The sequence below is a fragment of the Trachurus japonicus genome, chromosome 24 (assembly GCF_045865225.1).
Source record: "Trachurus japonicus isolate A0001 chromosome 24, Traja_1.0".
In the NCBI taxonomy this organism is placed as follows: Eukaryota; Metazoa; Chordata; class Actinopteri; order Carangiformes; family Carangidae; genus Trachurus; species Trachurus japonicus.
The window spans coordinates 14806190-14826117 of record NC_140930.1 but is presented as its reverse complement, the minus strand read 5'-3'; the positions used below and the strand labels follow the sequence as shown (position 1 = coordinate 14826117).

At 42.8% G+C, this 19928-nt stretch overlaps 2 protein-coding genes across 2 annotated transcripts; one reads left to right on the top strand and one right to left on the bottom strand.

Moving 5' to 3' along the window:
• Positions 1 to 2465: 2465 nt before the first annotated feature.
• On the bottom strand, positions 2466 to 9058 carry LOC146961687 (uncharacterized). The gene is made up of 21 exons (XM_085770906.1): positions 8953 to 9058; positions 8806 to 8864; positions 8633 to 8719; positions 8423 to 8544; positions 8173 to 8319; positions 7905 to 8003; positions 7615 to 7785; positions 7150 to 7252; positions 6566 to 6786; positions 5664 to 5820; positions 5368 to 5579; positions 5149 to 5263; positions 4720 to 4919; positions 4509 to 4623; positions 4256 to 4425; positions 4066 to 4160; positions 3681 to 3811; positions 3123 to 3312; positions 2871 to 3012; positions 2677 to 2773; positions 2466 to 2560 (listed from the first exon to the last, which is right to left on the bottom strand). Exons 1-21 carry the CDS (start codon positions 8973 to 8975, stop codon positions 2481 to 2483), a joined length of 2736 nt encoding a protein of 911 aa, XP_085627032.1. The 5' UTR covers positions 8976 to 9058; the 3' UTR covers positions 2466 to 2480.
• A 1158-nt stretch (positions 9059 to 10216) lies between these two features.
• LOC146961686 (delayed-rectifier potassium channel regulatory subunit KCNS3-like) lies at positions 10217 to 13204 on the top strand. The gene is made up of 2 exons (XM_085771100.1): positions 10217 to 10372; positions 11006 to 13204. Exon 2 carries the CDS (start codon positions 11010 to 11012, stop codon positions 12507 to 12509), a length of 1500 nt encoding a protein of 499 aa, XP_085627226.1. The 5' UTR covers positions 10217 to 10372; positions 11006 to 11009; the 3' UTR covers positions 12510 to 13204.
• Positions 13205 to 19928: the final 6724 nt, after the last annotated feature.

Genomic DNA, 19928 nt, shown 5'->3' with positions numbered 1-19928 from the left:
CGGCATTCCGACAAATTAAAGTAAACGTTCGGAGTGGCGGCCCTTCGGAATGGCACCCTGGAACCGTGCCGGCTGCAACTACTATCTAATTTTCTTGCGCAGGAAGGAACACAGTGGTCCCAGTCTCCCTGCTCCTCTCATCCACACACAAGCGCCCTGCGCTGGGCCGAACGACCGGCCTGCCTCCCCTCCAAAACTCACCAGATGTTCAGGCTGTGTAGCTTTGCTTGGCATTGTACCGGCAAGGGCTGTGCTTAGGCTACACTAGTTGCGTTTCCATCCACCTTTTTTTTATTCGCATTTTCAAAAATTGCGAATAAATACTTGAATGGAAACGCCAGAAATTCGAATAAAGGCAGTAAATGCGCATAAAAGTTTATACGCTTGGAGGGGGTGGATTTGTCAGCGTATCGATTAAAGGAAATGCGAGTTTTTGTGATGGAAACAGATTATGCGAATTGAGGCAGAGTTTGTGGGTGAAGTGCTGCTGGACTTCACCCAGCCACGTTCAAACAAATGGAGAACGACGCCCCGGTCTCCCAGCTCTCGTCTCTGCACCCCGCGACACAAACGCGATCCGTAACCCATAATCTTTTATTTATGACGGTTAAGACTACACAAACACACGCCGTAACATCGTTATGTAACTTATTGATTTTTCACCGGCTTCGTATGTAAACAGATGCACATGGAGGAGAGGAGCATAACCAAAACAGCGGAAAAGCGAGCGGACTGTCACAGTTCCCTACTGTCTTTCTGTGTAAATATCTCATGTTACAACATGAAAACCTGCAGCTTATATTCAAGTGCGGCCTATAGGCTATATGTATTTTCTTTTAAAATGTAGCTGGTGCAGCTTATACAGGTGCGTCTATAGTCCGGAAAGTACGTAAATTGTCCATGATGTTGAGTGTCAGCTGAGTGTCAACTGTTGGATACATTCACGCTCTCTTATGACGTAATCTCACGGCGCACTCCTCCTCTCCCAATAATCGCAAAACAATAATGAATGGAAACGGTCATAAATTCGCATTTGCTTTTTGCACATTTTCACAAAATCCGCTTTTAAATTCGATACGACTTGGATGGAAACCCAGCTTGTGCTTCTCTGGGAACGAAATAGCGGTCGGTTGCTCTTATCAACCAAAGCATCAATAGCTACTACAAATCCTACATAGTGGGGCTTTAACTTTAAGACATTTGCCCTCAAAAATATATATCAAAATATGTCTCAGGTTTGTTCCAAGGTCAGATCATGAGTCTCCAGGTCTGAGGAAGACGGGCAGCTTCTTCTGAGGGTTCGCAATAGGCTACATCTGCAACATACTAGTCCTGACTGGGATTTAAACCCCAGCCTCCCAATTCAAAGTCACTGGCATTACCCACTGACCTATCCAGCTGCACAGCCGGTTGACATCTCCCACATGTCGGTGTTCAGAGAGAGAGAGAGATGTGTCTGATTAGCTCTGTACAATATATGACTCCTAAATGAAAGGTTATAGGCACTAAATTTAAGGACATTTTCTAGTTCCTTCTTTTCTGGAGGAGGGTCTGGCAAGCAAGACTTCATTGTAACAGTTGCATGGCTGTGACTTACCATGTTGATATTAGGTTTTATTAATCTAGGCACCCCCTTTCCCCAGGAGTTTTACTTCATTGGGTTAAAGCAGAAGTAAGCGATCCGGTGGTTTTGGCTAACTTCTTGTCAGCCAATGGAGTTAGCAGTCCCCGCCCTCGTCCCTACGTCACCACATTCACGCGCATCCCTTGGCTGCACACACAGAGAGGACCGCCCCTTTATGCCGTTCTCTCTCATTGGATAAAGGTTGTAGGATACAAGGAAAGTTTTCTCCTCGGCTCAGAGCAGAGCAGAGAGACTGACAGACCCGTGTTTCAGACCAAACACTCTATATAAGTGATTGCTGTCAGAAGATTTAACTATTTAAGACTTATATTAACACAAACATTCTGCTTACTTCTGCTTTAATGAATATAAAAAAACATCAATTTGTCCTGGCTTTTCTAAAGTCATTTAAGGTCATTTTAAATTTACAATATGTCAGAGGGAAATGTTGCACTTTCTATTCCACTACATTTGCTTATCAGCTTTAGTATAACAACCCAAAAAAACTGTAAGGATTCAAATACACACTTCACTCGGCCCATCTTGTGTTTACCTCAGTTTTAATTGCATAATTTGTATTCACTTGTAAACTTGCTGTGCCCCCCAATCTAATTTTAAAGATAATCAACCAGTTCAAGTGTCACTGAATGAACCTCTTCCAACACAATTTCAGTGAGACCGCATTTCAGTAAAAAAACAAAACAAATGCAAACATTCAGCCAGCACACTAATGAGGTACCATTATGAAGGTCAGCTCTCCAAATTGAATACCCCCCCTTTCCCCTCCATAGCATGGGTAATATTTCCAAGAAGACAACACTCAGTGTGAACTCTTGTAAAAAAAACCCACTTTATTTTAGGATTCATAGTTTATAAATATGGGTCCTGATGACACTTGTTTGAAACTGTGTCCATCTGAAATGGCACGTCTTTGACCTGCGAAGGAGATAAAATAAATGTGAGCCATTTCTCATTGCACAGACTGATTTGACACCTTTGGAGTTGGGCAGCCTTTCTGTTATACAGAGATCTCAATGCGTGACATATCCTACCCTTTATCCTGTTTTCCTGGTTTGAACACGGCCCGTTACAAACTCCACCCAGAGGATTTCTCGGATCACAGATCACCACGTCGCAGTGGACAAAGAGCTTAAAAAAAGGTATGAACAGATATGACATGTACATCTTTATTATATAATCACCATTTCACTTGTGAATCATGAGTATTTCCTAGAGTTGAAATTACCTGGCGACTCAAGTTGTCTTCATCTTCAGCAAAGGCAAACATCTGGACCTCAAAGCGTTTGAAGTGAGAAGGATACTGTACTCTGGCATCAACCCAGACGGGATGAAACACCACCTGGTACGGGTCGACTGGGTTTGTACAGCTGAAACAGAAGAGTTTGTTGTACCTCAACCCACCAAGTTTAGGGTTTTTCCATTTCTCACAATTAACGCCACATACTAATACAGACACAAATGCTAAACGCTAAGTTACCCATCGATGATGAGGTTCCATCTGGGTCTGGAGGTCCTGTCATCGTTCAGCGTCGCCCAGCAGTTCTCCAGCTCCAGTGATACTTTGGGATTCTTGGACCTCATCAGCTCAAACTCAAAATACAGCGGCTGTTGTAAATACTTTGCAACTGGGTACTCCTCAGGTCTGTGAAACACGCTGAACGAGTCATCTGAGTGAACAGAGGAAGAACATACAGACCAGTTGTTAAGAGAGTCAGTTTAACTTCTCCCAACTTGCCAAGTTTTCCATTATGATTGGGTTTTAAGGAGCTTCAATGAACTTGTTAAAAGTCCAATTACTTGACAAACTCAATTAGCTCAATATTAGTTGGAGAGGTCGACTGTAAATTCACTAATGTAGGAATATCCCAATTGATTTTACATTTCGCATTGTGCAGGTCTGTTGGATAGAAATCCATTGGAGCTCCCAAGGTCTTCATATTTAAGATATAAGTGAGTTGTATGGCATCATCATCAAAAAGTTAAGGTTAGAAAATGATGGTAAATTACACTGGTTTCAGTAAACGCATTCACTTACCTGTAGCCAGTCTCATTGCAACTTGCAGCTCGCCTTCTGCCTCTTTAGCGAATGGTTCACTCCTTCGAGGTCTGGTGTGGAAGGCTACGGCACGAGTCGTGTTGATGTCATAGTAACAAGAAACCTTCAACCTGAGTAAAGAGCATGTGATTGACTGAAAAATGCTTTGATCATTTTACAAAAATGGACTATTATACTTTTAACTGTGTTGCTCATGCAGCTTCAGTTAATCTAAATGCAATTTGTTTGAAATTTGTTGCCAGTTCAGAGCTTCCAGCTGGGCTGTAACTACCCATTTTGATTATTTTAATTCAATTAAATAGTTATCCAAAGAGTTGCACATTGATCATTTAATTTCTGTGTTAAAAATGTTTGAGATACTCACTCATAGTCAGGCTCTTCTGATTTTGGATCCTTCATCTTTTCAAGTTCATCTGGCAGGGAGATTTCATTTTCATACAGCATCACGTTGGGAAAAAACTAAGAAACAAAAAAAAGTGGAAGGAAATTTTAAATTTAGCTGGTCAATCTTGGTAGGTTTTTTTCTTTTTTTAAAATGCATTGGTGCACCTTACCTTCCTGGTAGTCCCACAGGAGTTCCCAGTGAAGACGAAGTAAGCGTATCGGTCGTCGCTGTAGGAGGGGCCACAGCTGACGTCTCTGAGGGTGAGCTGACTGGGGTCCAGACTGGGAACCGACTCTAGTTTCACAGCCAGAGCCGTCATGGTCCCATTGGGGAAACACTCTGGAAAACAGGAGGATCATCAATAAACATGCGTTGTGCGTTTTCTGAGTAAAGACAGGTGTGATTTTCTCCAAAAAACAAACCAGTCAGTGTTGAGGGGAAATTGCAAGCCAAAGAGAAATCTTTGATATTTTTGTTGGTTTCTGGATTCTTCAGAACCACATCAAGTCTGGTCCTGATGGACAACGACTCGACAGCCTGAACAGTTGTCAGAAACCAAAAGCACAAGTTAAAGTTAAAATATAAAATTCAAACACGTAGCATGATGATCTCTGTACTGAATCAAGATCTTACCTCAAACACAACTTCGGGGGCTGAAAACGGCACCACCAAGCTCAAGTGTGTGCCGTTCTCCATGAAACCGTACTGCTGAGCCAGACCAGTGGTCAACATCTGGTTACCCACCATGGTGTAAAAATTGGAACCTAGGGTCCCATATTTTACGAGGACATAGAAGTTTTCATGATCGCATCCACCAGAGATAGCAGGAGGAACTACAAAAGACACATTTTGAAAAGATTGAACAGTTTAAAAACAAAAATGCAATTAAAAAAGGCCACATCTAATGGAGAATGCCTTTTAGCCTTTCATGCTGATCACATTGGCAAAACTGACACACTGCTATGCAGAAAAATATTTGGGGTAATCCTATTGTTGTGGACACAGTATTTCAGTGTGGTGAACTTTTCTTGAATACATCCATTATGCCAGAGTACTACGGACCTGTGTCTACCAATTTAGCTTCCATATAGGTCGTGAGAGAAAATGGAGTGAATTCTGGCAGGACCAGCAGGCCAAAGGTCAGGTGGAGAGAGTAGCCCGTAGTCCCCTTTCCTCTCTGTTGGAAAATGGAAGTAAATAAATAAACAACAAGCAACCAAAATGTGTAAAACCCTGCACAATTATCTCTAAATCCCACGTTGCAGTTACAGTAAAGCGTACCATTTGTTGTACGACCCGGTCTGTGAAGGGCACGTGAAGTGTGAAGACCTTCGAGCTGCCATTAGGGGACATGTGCTCAAGGACGTTAAAGCCTCTGGCGACGCAGTCTGCCACGGACAAAACCTCAGAGGGGAAGGTAATGTTCATTAGTGCCACGTCTGAGCCGAAAGGCCCGAGCAGCACCTTAAATATCCGCTCCCCTGGAACAGTTTCTGGAAGGAAGAAGGGAGGGAAAAGCAATGAAGGCAGCTTGCAATGGATTAATAATCACAAAACACTGCAATTACAAGACTCACTGTCAATAACTTGTGGCGGTTGAGGCAGCAGTGGTGTGGTGATGGGGAGGAGGACTTTGTATCTGGTGTCTTCGTGAGTGGTTTCTTCAGCCCAGAGCATCTCGATCATTGGCTCGATTGTGTAAGAAGTGAGGTATTGATCATCCAGGGCATGACTCTGCAGAATTTTTTGACATTATGTACATTTTTAAAAAGTTTGACCTTACCTTAAAAGGATAGTTCAACATTTTGGCAAAGTGGCCCATTGCCATACTCCCTATAATCATAGCAGTAGGTTCGTTATCTTTAATTGTCAGTGCAAGCTATTTTTAGAACGAGCTGCTCAGAGCTACGCTACGGAGGCTAATGGGATTTCTTGGTTTCCCTCATCAAATACACAATCCAACAACTCCAAAACGCTGTGGTGGACAAGTTGTGACCTGCACATTCACCACGCTATGAGATAAACTGCTTGCCGAAAAATTGCCCCTGACAGAACACGCATCAGTGGTTTTGCATAAATTTACCTCTAAAACAACTCTTGTCGGTAACGTTCTGTTATTATCTCATAGCGTGGTGAATGTGCAGGTCACAACTTGTCCACGAGAGCGTTGTGGAGTTGTTGGATTGTGTATTTGATGAGTTTGATGAGGGAAACCAAGAAATCCCATGAGCCTCCGTAGCGTAGCTCTGAGCAGCTCACGGCTCTGCTCCACCGTTCTAAAACTAGCTTGCACCGACAATTAAAGGTAACGAACCTACTGCTAAAACTATAGGGATTATGGCAATGGGCCAATTTGCCAAAATGCTGAACTATCCCTTTAAGTTGCATAACAGATTGTTCTTCCTCTCAAATCTGCAGTAAGATTTGATTTTTATTTTATTTTATTTTTTTAAATACTGCAAATGTCCGTACCACCGACCTTAAAGTGACCGCCAACGGCCCCGACAGGAATTTCAACAATGACGTGCTCGTCGTTGATGAACATGGAGTATTGTCTGGCCGCCATCTCAGCAGCGTCCAGCCGTTGGCCGTCGATGCCCATGTGCACCTCCAACAGTCTGAACTGTCCAGAGGAAACAAGCGGGTCGATGTACTTGGGCAGGTACCAGGTGATGGTGGTGGGAGTAAAGAAAACGCTGCCTGGACAGAAGAAATGAACATCAAGAAAAATTTAAAACTGGCAGTGGCAGACTTTGGAAGCCATAATCAGAATTTCAGAGACGCTGGATCGTGAGTTCAAGTCCACTCTCCTCAGACAGTTTTGACTTGATGCCAGTAGAAAAGTTAGTTCAATTGCCATTTTCTCATTTAAGTAATGAGGGCAGTTTCCAGAAATGTCAAAACATCATCAACTTTCAAGTTAAACACTAATCAACACTCGTCTTTACCATGTTTAATGTTGACAGAACTCCTTCCAAGTTGCTAAAAGTTTCCGATCCATGACATGATCCCATTGTCCCTGAGCGATGGCCCCATTTACAGATCTCCAAATATTTTCCTTACCCTCTTGTACTGGACAGGCAGCTGCAACATCGATCTGCGTCGCCAGCCACTTCTTTTCAAAGATGACAGATGCTTTGAGCACCGTCATAGGCACTCCTGCTACCTGCAGGGGTGAGAGCATGATGTGTAAACGCTTTTTGTTTACTTCATTTAACACCTTAAATGGCATGATACCCATGCATAATGCTGGAGCAAAGGATTATCTGGAGGGCCAAGAGTATCTGGGTAATTTAACACAGTGCAGAATGTAAATAAGAAAGTAGCCTACCGGTGTATTTATCTGTGCCAGCTGGATTTGAGACAAAGCAATTCATTTAAAAAGGCAGTTTGATCACATTGTGCGATCTAAATATTGGAAGGCTGGAAGTAGTAAGTAATAAGTCATCTAATCGGCTACAAGTAATTCGACCAGAGCCTGGCTGAGGGGGGTGAGATGGGAAATCAAGCGTAGTGAACTCAACTCACGCTCTGGGTGTAAGTTTCAGGTGCGGTCGTGTGGCTTCGCAGAACGAGCCTTGAAGGAGTGTTCGCCATCCCATAACCGCTCCTCTGGGCCTCGGCCACAGTCATCATCTTTTCCACGGGAGTGTAAAACACGAGTGTTGTGATCCTGAATCCGGCATCAATGGGCCTTTTCTGTGAGGCAAGTATAAAGAAATGTCATCTTCCCAGGAAGAAAATGTTCCCAGAATATAAATATAAATAAAAAATATATATATATAAAAAAAGAGACAGACAAAATTAGCTCATCTAACCTCTGCAGCTCGTCGAGGATCACCAAACTTTGAGTTAGCCCCTGGGAGGGGATTTCCAGGCAGAGCATAATCATCTGGAGCTGCCCTTTTCACAGACACCTACAGTAGAAAGGAGGCTGCTCTGTGAGTGATAATCCATCTCTCCCTCTCCCCTCCACATGCAACCAGCCTTGATGCTTATATGAGACATAAAGCCACTTATCATACAGACTGAAACACGACCCCCCGAGAGAGAGAGAGAGAGAGTCCTGCAGCAGCGTTCACTTGCCTCCATATAGTTACGGTTACAGACAATTTCCCTGGAGGCCCAGGCAGGGTAGTGGCAGGTTTCAGCCACCTGGTACTCCTCATCGTCGTCAGCCATCCGGTTCCCATGCAGTCGAAGGCTCAGCGTCGTTATGAAGGTTTTATCTCCCTACAAAAAAAAAAAAAAACACACAGAAGGGGGAACTTCCAACTCCACATTAGGACACATTAGATTCTGCTTTACAAAAAATTTAATCTCCCGGTCTTGTTACCACATTTTGAGCAAAGCAGTTTTGAATGGAGGCATAAATCATGGTGTTCCCCAGCTGGTCTGTCTTCATGCTGAAGCCACACTGAGATGCTAAACGTGGTGTAAGTTCGACAGCGGTGCCATCTAAGGAGGGAGGGAGAAGGTGGTTTGAGAAAATATGAGAGTCAAAAAAAACAACAAAAAAACAAAAACAATATTCAGAAATACTCACTTATGACAGCAGCAACTTCAAGAAGATTTCCTCCAAGTTGTCCAACATCCACACGCATGATGTTCCCCAGACATTTTGAGTTGATTCCTGGGATTAAAGATTTACATTATTATCACGCTAGCAACTGACTTTCAATGTGTTTGAGGAAAAGAAAAAACTGACAAAAAACCTACTTATAGATGCCGTCTTTTGAGCTGCTATGTGCACCACTGCTATCAAGAGAGTAATCCACCTGAAAGAGGTTGAATCATTGTCAGGTAAATCAAATCTAAAACTGTAAAAAGAAAGTGTGAAATTTGATAAGAACAAACACTACAAACCCCAATCCAGATAAACAACCCATGGCGCATGTGGTGGCAAACTGGTAACCCCCTCTGCTTTTGCAGCTTTTATTGAAGTTTGTGTTGGGAATAAACTCCACGGGCCTTGAGGGAGGTTCCTACTGAAGAAATACAGCCACACACAGGTGGCTCCTGTTACAGCCTGATGGAGATAATTGAGTGGCCTGTGATCTGGACTGAACTGAATCTCATCATGCACCAAAAGGGAGGTTTTCAATTTCAGTTTCAGTACATTTTTATTGTAAATTAGTTTTTCCCAAAGATCCTGAAATTGCACAACATTATATAGATGTTTGTTAAATTATAAACTGTTTGTATGAGGGGGATGGATAATGGATAATGAAATAGTTTCAGCTTTTTGTGTGATAAAAAAAAAAGAGCCTCTATATTCCACCACACTGCACCTGCACTACATTTAAAATTATGATCTTAATTTCCCCCAATGAGACACAAAAATGTTAAAATGCCACATTAATTTTAGGACCGGTGCAGAAATAGTCCACAACACTGCCAGGGTTTGGAGGAAGTAGTTTTCCGCCATAAGCAGAGGATGTTTTTTATTGAGGTAATAAAAAGACAGAGAGCACTCTCAGCGAGGGCACAGAGGTTAGATGGCAGAACTTATCGCGTTGTCTCACAGATTACAAATTGTCGGCCATGTTTGGTTTGAATCTGAACTCTCCACAGCTTTTTCATCATGCTGTTACAATAAAGGTATGTTGCTTTTGCTGCCAGATACAGTGTTACTTACTGCCTGGTGTTGGCAGTTGGCCTGCGAGCAGTGCTTTTTCACAGAGGATTGAAATGTCAGTGTGTGATTTTTCTTATTTTCTTTCCTCCTCCCTCCAGCAGGCAGACAAAGCTGTGGTCAGCTGCCTTTAGTTGCAGTAGAGTTTCAGTTAAAAACAAACCAGGTGCTTTTATTTTCTGATAAAACATTAAAAACATGACTTCAATAGGTGGAGCAGCCCTGACAGGAGGAAGGTCTGTGATCCTTTAGAGGTTAGATATCACAACTGAACTATCGCTGCCTTCAGAGATGTTACACACTTAACATAAAACCACTGTAATATTACAGTAGGGTGTTCCACTTCCTACATATGTGCAGTCTCCCTCCCTCCCTCCCCTCTCTCCTCTCTCCTCTCCCCTCTCCTCTCTCCTCCCCTCTCCTCTCCTCTCTCCTCCTCTCTCCTCCTCTCTTGCCCCTCCCTGTTCCCTGTAAAAGGGAACAAACTGCTGCCGTGCGGCTGTCCTGCCTTCAGCTCTTCTTGTCCTGTCCGTGAAGATGCAGCGCCGCACTCCCAGTCCCTCCGCTGACTTGCTGTTTGCAGCTACAAATGTGAAAACTAAAACAACCGGATAAAAGTTATTTTCATGGAAAGAACGGCTCCACGTGCAGGTAAGCTGTAGTTTTATGTTTTTATTTAAGTCTGCCTCAGAAACAGACTTAAGTATAAGTATCTGACTTATTAGCAAAAAAGGCTTTGATGCAAAAAAAAAAAAAGGAAAAAGTTAGATCTATATTTTATACAAAGGTCAGTGTGCATGCAAACTAGCAGGCTGGTTTGGGAAATGCCCACAGGACAATACACACTACTATACAGGAAAGCAGACAGTCGTTGGAATAATGTGCGGGTTCAGTTTCAACTTGTTGCCTCTCATTTCCTCTGAGTTAGTCTAGTCCGCTCTGTAATTTGATTCTTCTGGTGATAATCCTGTTCTTGAGCCCTTCAAGAAGTGACAGTACCTCACGCCTCTTCACTCACTCCAGCACAAGCCATTTCCTGTGTGTGCTAATATTGATTTTTTTTTTTTCTCCTTCAGAGGACTAATGTGTTCTACAAACTGTGCTGGCAAATATGTCTTGATAGGCATCCGACCACATAAATGCACCTCTCGCTCTCTCACGGTCCTGGCTGACTGTGGATGTTTGTAGTTCATTTTCTTGTCATAAAGAAATCAATAAACTGATTGACAGACTTCTTCTTTTTTGTTGTTGTCGTTGTTCTAATGTCTCTGCATGGTTCGTCAGGACCATGGGGTATGGGCAAATCCTCCACCAGCGTGGGAACGAGGAGGACCAGGTCCACCTCAACGTGGGAGGGGTACGACACGAAGTGCATCCTGACACGCTGCTCCGCTTCCCTCACACGCGTCTGGCTCGCCTCCTCCGCTGCCAGAGCGAGGCGGCGATCCTGGAGCTGTGCGACGACTACAGCCCGGCCGAGAGGGAGTACTACTTCGACAGGAACCCCCGGGTGTTCCTCAGCGTGCTCAACTTCTACCAGACCGGACGCATCCACATGATGGAGGAGCTGTGCGTGTACTCCTTCAGCCAGGAGATCGAGTACTGGGGCATCCAGGAGCTGCACCTGAGCCCCTGCTGCAGCTACTGGTACCACGAGAGGAAGGAGTACATCGAGGACCGGGACTGGGACATCCGGAGCGACGACCAGCAGCCGAGCTTCGACTCGTCTTTCGAGGAGCTCTCCGCCCTCGATAAGGATTTGGCCAAGTTCAAAGGCGCCTGGTGCGGCGAGGTGCGGAGCTACGTGTGGCTGCGGCTGGAGGACCCCGGCCACTCCAGAGCCTCCAAGATCATCGCCGTGGCTTCGCTCAGCGTGGTCCTGACCTCCATCGTCGCCATGTGCGTCCACAGCATGCCCGAGTTCCAGCGCGTGGACGACAACGAGAGGCCCATCGAGGACCCGGTGCTCGCCAACCTGGAGGTCATCTGCATCATCTGCTTCTCCGCCGAGTTCATCGTCCGGCTCATCGTCGCGCCCTCCCGCAGGAAGTTCCTCGGGAATCCCTTGAACATCATAGACGTGGCTTCCATTTTGCCGTTTTACGCCACTTTGGCCCTGGAGACGGCCGACGAGGAGGCGGCGGAGGAGAACGAGGACCTGCAGAACGTGGGGAAGGTGGTGCAGGTGCTGCGTCTCATGAGGGTCCTGCGAATCCTCAAGCTGGCCCGCCACTCCATCGGGCTGCGGGCGCTCGGAGCAACCGTTCGCCACAGCTACCACGAGGTGGGGCTCCTCCTTCTCTTCCTCTCGGTGGGGATCTCCATCTTTTCCGCGCTCATCTACTTCGCGGAGAAGGAGGACCCGGACACGGATTTGGGGACCATCCCTTCGGGTTGGTGGTGGGCGACCATCACCATGACCACGGTCGGCTACGGCGACACGTGCCCGGTGACGCTAGCGGGGAAGATAGTGGCCACCTTGTGTATCATCTGCGGCCTGTTGGTGGTGGCGCTGCCCATCACCATCATCTTTAATAAGTTCTCAAAGTATTATCAGAGAAACAAAGCCATGGAGGGACAGTGTATCGAGAAGCCCGAGAGACAGGACCCAGAGCTGCCCTACTATAACATCCGAGACTTGTTCGCAGAGAGCGTGTATCCCTTCATTGGAAGTCTCGCCTTCAGGAACAGTGCAGCGAGCAGCGCAGGGGACGACACAGATGCCTCCAGTCTCCAGGACATAGAGGTGTACGATAATGACACTTGTGAAAATGGAGCAGCCAAATGAGATCTCTGCCATCTCGCCAATAAGTGTCGCTCCCTTTATGACTGCAAGTCACTCCGTGCCTCTCAGGGCAGAGCGCTCCATCACTGACCCTGACTTCCTTCACTGTCTTCCTCCTCCTGCAATTTGACAGAGAAATATAATGGCCATGATATTTTTATTTTTTTTTACAAGGGAAAAGCTTGTGAAATATACAGCCTCGCTAAAACCAGGAAACCCAAAGGGAATTATCTGATCCTTGCTCAGAGGTTTGAAAGCCCATTTTCTGCTTGAGAAAACTGCAATGATGCATGTAGGAGGCCATAATGTTAATGTTTTTCAAAGTAATGTCCTGTATTGATTTGTCTGAGAGTTTCGGCAAATACAAAAGTCTAGAATGACAGCAACACTGTGAGACGATGCTTTTGAAAATGGTATAATAGATCTCTAAGTTGACTGATGTTGCACAGTCTGCATGAACAAAAAAATAAAATAAACATAATATAAATAGTTGCGTAGATTTATGCAGTGTCACCGATGCTGACGAAGAGAGGCCGCACATCTCTCTCTCAGAGCACTGTGGGAACGCACTGATATGCCCGATTATTGTTGTTGAATTTTTTTTGTTATGGACAGTTGTGTTGGCATGCTGGGTGACTCCAGGGGGGTAACTCATGTTGACATGAAATAAAAACTCAGTGAATCAGAAGAAATATGCTTCTCATTTGTCACTGGGCGGACAGTCGATCGAAAAAAGGGTTTTAAATTCATGTTGACAGCGGTTTATTAATCACCGAACGTCTAAAGATTCACAGGCCATGTGCAGTTTTCCACATTGATTGCAGCTCTGGCTACATTGGCTCTTAAAATCTGCATGGAAACAACCACTGACAACATCTTTCTTCTTATTTCTGTCTTTCATGGTGAAATGTGCTGAAAACATAGAGGGAAATTTCTTTACCTACCCAGTCCTGTCCTTTTCATGGATTTCCTGTCCTGTGCTATCATCGCCGGTTGAATGAATTTCTGTCCTATAGAGCCAGAGATGCAAAAAATCGTTCCTCTGCAGGGGTCTCAAAAGTGCTCCTGCAGTCGACTAGAAGCATCTTTTCTCAAAGATAACACATACTTCTACTTGAAACAAACAGGGGGAAAAAAATTGATGTTACTTGTACCATTTATTTTCCGGCTGGATTTAAAGTTCAGGTGGTGTGTTATATATATTGGCTGAATTTTATGGCAAAAGAAACCTATAAAAAACGGTATTAAACCCTGCAGCTGGTTTGGTTTGTGCGGTGATACACGGTTCTTACTTTACAGCGGCGTGTGTAAAGGTTAACTGCAGACTAACATGAACAGATTAGCCTATTACTCACTGATTATTTGTTGATAGTTGTAAATGAGTTTCGATTTACTGGGCTTCAGGTGTGAATCACACACGAGATTAGCATATTGCTTTACCCACACTTTCTGTGTTTTAATTTTGTCAGCTGCCATTTATTGTAATGGGAAGGAACTCGTGCTGACATGCATTGATTTCAAAGGTAGAGCATGTTTAATGTTATGCACCCAGATCACAGTACATGGATTAAACCTGCCAAAATGTCCATCCAAAGAGAAATGCAGGTTTTATCAGATGAACAAATGAGCAGGATATTATATTGAGTTATTATAATTATGTATATATATATATAAGGGATCACTGACAGACAATGCTTCATTTTAAGTGCTTACAAGCCCAGATAGATTGGGAAACACTGCAGTGACAAAATAGAAATGTACTAGGTAGTGAGGGAACAGCGCTTGAGGCACTGCTGGATTAAAGTGTAAACAGAAGTGTAAAAATGAACTATGGGCGCCATGAAATGATAATGGATGCAGATGACGATCATTAGGGCCGCTAGACTGACACTGTGACTAATGCTGTTACATTAAATGTCCCCAAAAACACCTTTATTAGAATAAAAGACTGTTGTAAAAGTTCAGAAAGCTCAAACTTTCACTCACAGGGACAGGGTAAAGTACGTGAGGTAAAAACAAGAATGGCAGTATTGGTGGAAAAACAACATCTCAATTGATTTCTACTCAGACGTTGAGTTTAAAGACTCTCGGGGAACTTTGTAATCTTAATTCAGTATTTGTGTGGTCAGTGGTGATATGATGTCTTTGTTCTGAAGGATCTACCAGCAACAGATAATGATGTTTCTGCGTTCCTCGTCATTACTCCCAGCCTCGTGACTGGAGGCTGTTGCTTCTGTTGAGGGAAGTGGATTTCAATATTCTGTCACTTTGCTGCCGGCAAGAATGCATTCACTTATTGAGCTTATGTCAGGCTGTGTATTTTTTATTTTTATTTCCCATAATTTTCCACAGCTGCCGGTGCCTCCGACATTTGACTTCCCCAAACTTTATTATGAGGGGTTGATGTAGCCGTTACAGTTGGTTTGTTTGTTGTTAGTCTGCAGTATTGGCTGTACCTGAAGGGTACTTAAAGGAAATGAGATGTATCCCTACTATCCTGAATAGCATATAGCACAATCTTTTTAAGTGAAATTTGACATATGGGGGAAAAAAACATATGTATCTTGTCTCTACATAGTCATTCCCTCCGTATGAGTCTTCAGAAAATCTTTACAACCCACAGTGGGATTGATGAATGCAATGTATTGCATGGAAACATGGAGGAACATGGGTCACAGGGGGGGGCTTGCGATATATTTATGACCCAGTCCTTCATGCAGGTTCATCTGTAGACACGTCATTAATCTGTCACCTGTGCTGTGTGTACTTAACAAAAAGGAAATGTACTTATTACAGATGTGGCTTTTTTTATTTTTTCTAACGCCATATGTGGCCATACAGGATGTGAAGGACATCGGTCAGGTTGTTATTAATGTAAAGAAGAAATAAGAAAAGCCAATTACCTGCTAAGGTCACAGCAAGCGTGTCAGCACAAATGTCACTGTGGAAGAGTTATGTTTCAAAATTCCCCTTTAGGCCTTTTCCTGTCCTTAATGAAACAACAACCTTCGTTATATTAAAGGCTGAGGTGAAGTTGCCTCCCACAGTTGTTCTGCCGGGTCAAATGAAGTCTTAATCCGAGCTGACTGGATGTGGTGGAGCATTTTAGTACCAGGATAAAAGGTGTCACTGAACAATTGAATTCCTGTCAGAAAGACTGTGGTCAGTTACGCGAGTGGGAAGTAAAAACAAATCGATACACTTTATTTAAGCAGCTTTTTCTTTTCTTTCTTTCTTTTTTGCTTTATTCTTTTAGACTTATGTTTGTAATCACTGGCCACTAGGACTTTGATGCTGATTTGAGGTGAGTTGTCTCTGGGTGCAGGAGAGACAGTGATGTTTCTTAGTTCTGCACCGTTGTCAGGAGGGGATACTTCTGCAGAGTCTGCTGGACATTAATATTAAACAAAAAGTCACTGCAGAGAATGATGGAGCGACCTGACTGTGGCAGACTTTCACACTGCTCATGTCATGTGTGCAGTCTTTGGTAGACCGATTGAAGAGGTGGGGGGAGAGAAAAAAAAGTCTTTCCTCTGACATTTGTTTGCAGGTAATATGAACTCAGTATATTACACAAAGCCTAAGGGGCTGTAAAGGCATTTGTCCCTGAACCTCACACAGCAGGAAAAGGTCACCGCATGCTGTGATGAATGTGCAAACGGGAAATTGGACTGCTATAGTTGGTTGCACAAGCTTAAACTTTGCTTGGTTACAACATTAGTGTTAAAATTAAATTTTAGTTCACACCTAAAAGCTGCAGTGTGGCAAAGTTTCTAAAACTAACATTAGTTTAACTGCTACTGTATGATGCAGGCCTAAACAAAACGAACTGATTCAATATATTAAATTATGTAATTATGTTAATAGCTTAGCCTAATTTTAACGATTTAGTCTGTGTTAGCAAAAAGACTATTGCTGTGTCTCAGTTTGCACACATCCGTAGGCTACTTAAACTTTCTATTTTGGGTGTCCAAGAGTGTTCAGTTAGCAAAATGCAGTGAAGCCTACTGTTAGTGCCTGGATGGTGCACGAAACGGTCAAAAAGTTTAGTGTGGAACGACGGACAGTTCTCACACTCAATGATCGCCATCTTGGCTACGTAGCAGAAGGGGACGGACTATGTTGTGGGCTACGTTACAAATGTGTCGGGAGCCATTAGGCTACTGGGTAAATTTGGTGTCCATGGCCGACAGTATCACCGACTTAACGTTGCCTACCGAACTAACGTCGCATTTTGCAAATATTCCTACAACTTGTTAAACCTCAGACCACACATCTAATGCTAAAGTCTTCTACAAATGTAGACAATTTAACACTCATAAACAACAAACATATACGCCATAACAAGCTAAATGCGGCAGATACGGTTCATCAACTGATGTTGGCAGTAACTCAATTCAATGGGCAAATGGGCGATCATCATAAAGGCTAGCCTATAAGTGCACAACGACCGTATTCGATTTGATTTGAGACACACAAACCTGTAGAAATGTGCACACTACAGAAGTAAGTATAGTGTAGCCTACATAGTATAGGCTACTACATGGAAGTGTACTAACAGAAGTATTCGAATTGAGATGCAGGATGTTCCTCTTCTTCTCCAGTGCACAAATACTGACACAGAAACACATTTTCACCTCTCTCTCTCACACACACACACACCAGAGCTTTCATTGAAGTTAGTTTTCATTAAATATTTACACAACAGCTTAAGAACAGCCATCTGTAGAGTTGTTATGTAGCTAACGAAGGTAGAGTTGTTATGTAGCTAACGTAATGAAGCTGGTAACCCACATGAGCCATTTACACTGAACTGAAGCAAAAAAGCGGGGGGGGGGGGGCTTTATAGCAAATTTGATTTGATTTGACCTTTGGTCAGAGTGGGAGGCTATTTGATATGAATATTATCTGTGAGGATTTTGAATTAGATTTCATATAATAAAAAAACAACAACAACAACATCATAAATTATTAAACGTTAGGCCTATGCTAGGTTAGCATGACCAGATGTTTCCCACTTAGGCTACTCTACACTAAATAGGGGAGAGTAGGGTAAGTTGAGCCACTTTTTGTATTCAGGATCACTACATAAAGACAATTATAGTTTTGTTGCTAACTAACACATCTGCATATATTTCAGGATGTTTTGCATCCCTACAAATTAACAGAATGAGTGTAAATATAACTGTTTTTAAAATATAGCATGTTCAAAAAAAGTGGTCTTGTGACTCAACTTACCCCATGAATGGGGTAAGTTGACCATAGGAGTGGGGTAAATTGATCAACCCCCCCTTCTTTCCTTCCATCCATCTCCTACTTCCCCCTTTAGGCTACTTAATATTTCATCATCTGTCCAGGTTACAGGTGAACACAAACTGCAGGGACTTCCTGCTGAGCCACCAACTCACTGAGATTTGGGGAGTTTTGCAATTACGTGGCATCTTGGGAAGAATCCCAGATATTTTTCTTTGAAAGTAAAGTTTGGCACACTATAAACAACTTTTCCTGTTTATAGGAACATACTTACTGTAATCACAAACATACAGAATCTTGATTTAATCATTTGGACATATACAGCCAAAATACATTCATTAAGTGTATAGGATAGGTGGCTCAACTTACCCCTGGCCAAATGGATCAACTTACCCCACAGCTACCTTAGCTTGGATTTATTGCTCTCACAGCTAAAATGGTGCAGTTTCATGGTTTACTACCTCATGTTGTAGCTCATAGATACCACAACCCATGTATAAAACAAATTTGCAATCATCTCTTTTGGTCTAAACACAATTCTCATGAAACTTATTATTAACTTGCCTCCCTAATATTTGGTCACATGCTAACTTTTTCCTATAGTTTCCTAGAAACAAGGGGTGGGTCAATTTACCCACTGGCTCATCTTACCCCACTCTCCCCTAGAAATCTTGTAAAACAAAGTACCACCCAAATTTATGAAGTATTTGCTATTTTAACATACCGTTATATTTGTAAGTCTTCCAGTGTGTAGCCCAGCTGACTTTACATGCGACGAGTGACTGAAACCAGCTGAAACCCAATACACCTGGTAGATTTCATCAATAAGTTTGATGAACAATTAAAAAATGTACTGTAATGTGAGAAAACGTGGGGGTGGTACGGGGTGATCTAGCAGCGTGCTTCAACATTTATCACGATAATGATGCACATCTAAAAAGAAAAGATTTGTTTCTACGTTGTAAAATGTTAATGAGCTGGAACATGACTGTGTGATGTCTGTCTAGGAAAGGGAAAAAAAGCATTTTTGTGTCTCCTGAAGTGAATCAAAGACTGAGCTGAGCCGAGGGAGAAACAGTTTTGATGTTTCTATTAGGCTCTGTCGCTAATTTATTATGTTGTGATCACAGTCATTACATGGTACAGCTCACCACAGAGTACAGCCATATCACTTTCACTCAGCCATCACCAGCAGCTGTGTGGTTTCAGCTCAGGGTCACATATAACAACCAAGCCACTTTGTTTATATTTGGATTTTTTTTTTTCCTCCTTCATGCAGGTTTATTACACTGAAGCTGGATGGATATTGTTATTGTTCATGTCCATAACCATATATTACAGAGAAAGGCTAACTTTTTTTTGTCTGTGCAACACATAAATCTGCTATAACTCAGTCAGGCAAAATCCTTTTACGTTTGTTTACATTGGGTAAAGGTTTCGAGTTAGTGGACTTATCCTCTAACCTGCCTCTGCACCTCAACAAACCAACAAAAAGGAAATTTGTCAGTGCCATTGCATATTAATAGGTTAAGAAAAACACACAGTATTTATTAATTTAATGTTTATTTTTGAAGCATCAAGAACATGGACCTACGCCACATACCGCGGCATTTATAGCCCAAGCTAGTCTGCAACGCCTGTCCCTAAATGGATCCTTATATAAATACACAACTAAACTAACAGGAAAACCCTTGGCTCAAACATCAGTACAACACAAACACCATACAGTGGTTATACAAACGTTGAGTACAAGACCAGTCTACTTTGAGAAGACTAATGTAGAATTGGTTCAATTCAATTATTCTCCATTAAGCTTTAAATTTAATTGGTCAAACAAATGAAAACCACAATAGATCAATTAACTAGAGTCAATATTGACTATTGCATGATGTAAAGTGGATTTAATAATTGAAACGTGAAAAATCTATTATTAGAAATCATAGGATTCACATATCAATTGTCCCAGTTTGACAAAAAAAAAAGAAAAACTAAGGCCAAACTCACTTTCACCTCACCTTGGACATTGCAGTGTGACTTATCCAATTAAAGACCAAGGGAAGACTGGAGCGTTTCAATTAGACTCTTTGGGTACGCCTATTGTCCACCATTACAGTCATGCAGCGGAAACCCGCAGCAAATTACGAAGGCAGAGATAAGAAGATAATCCAG

Coding starts and splice junctions, on each gene's coding strand:
- LOC146961687 (XM_085770906.1), bottom strand. CDS start 8,975: ATGGGTTGTTTATCTGGATTGGG. Junction 5,821..6,565: donor CCGTTGGCGGTCACTTTAAG/GTCGGTGGTACG, acceptor AAAATTCTGCAG/AGTCATGCCCTGGATGATCA. Junction 5,264..5,367: donor ACCGGGTCGTACAACAAATG/GTACGCTTTACT, acceptor ATTTTCCAACAG/AGAGGAAAGGGGACTACGGG.
- LOC146961686 (XM_085771100.1), top strand. CDS start 11,010: ATGGGGTATGGGCAAATCCTCCACCAGCGTGGGAACGAGGAGGACCAG.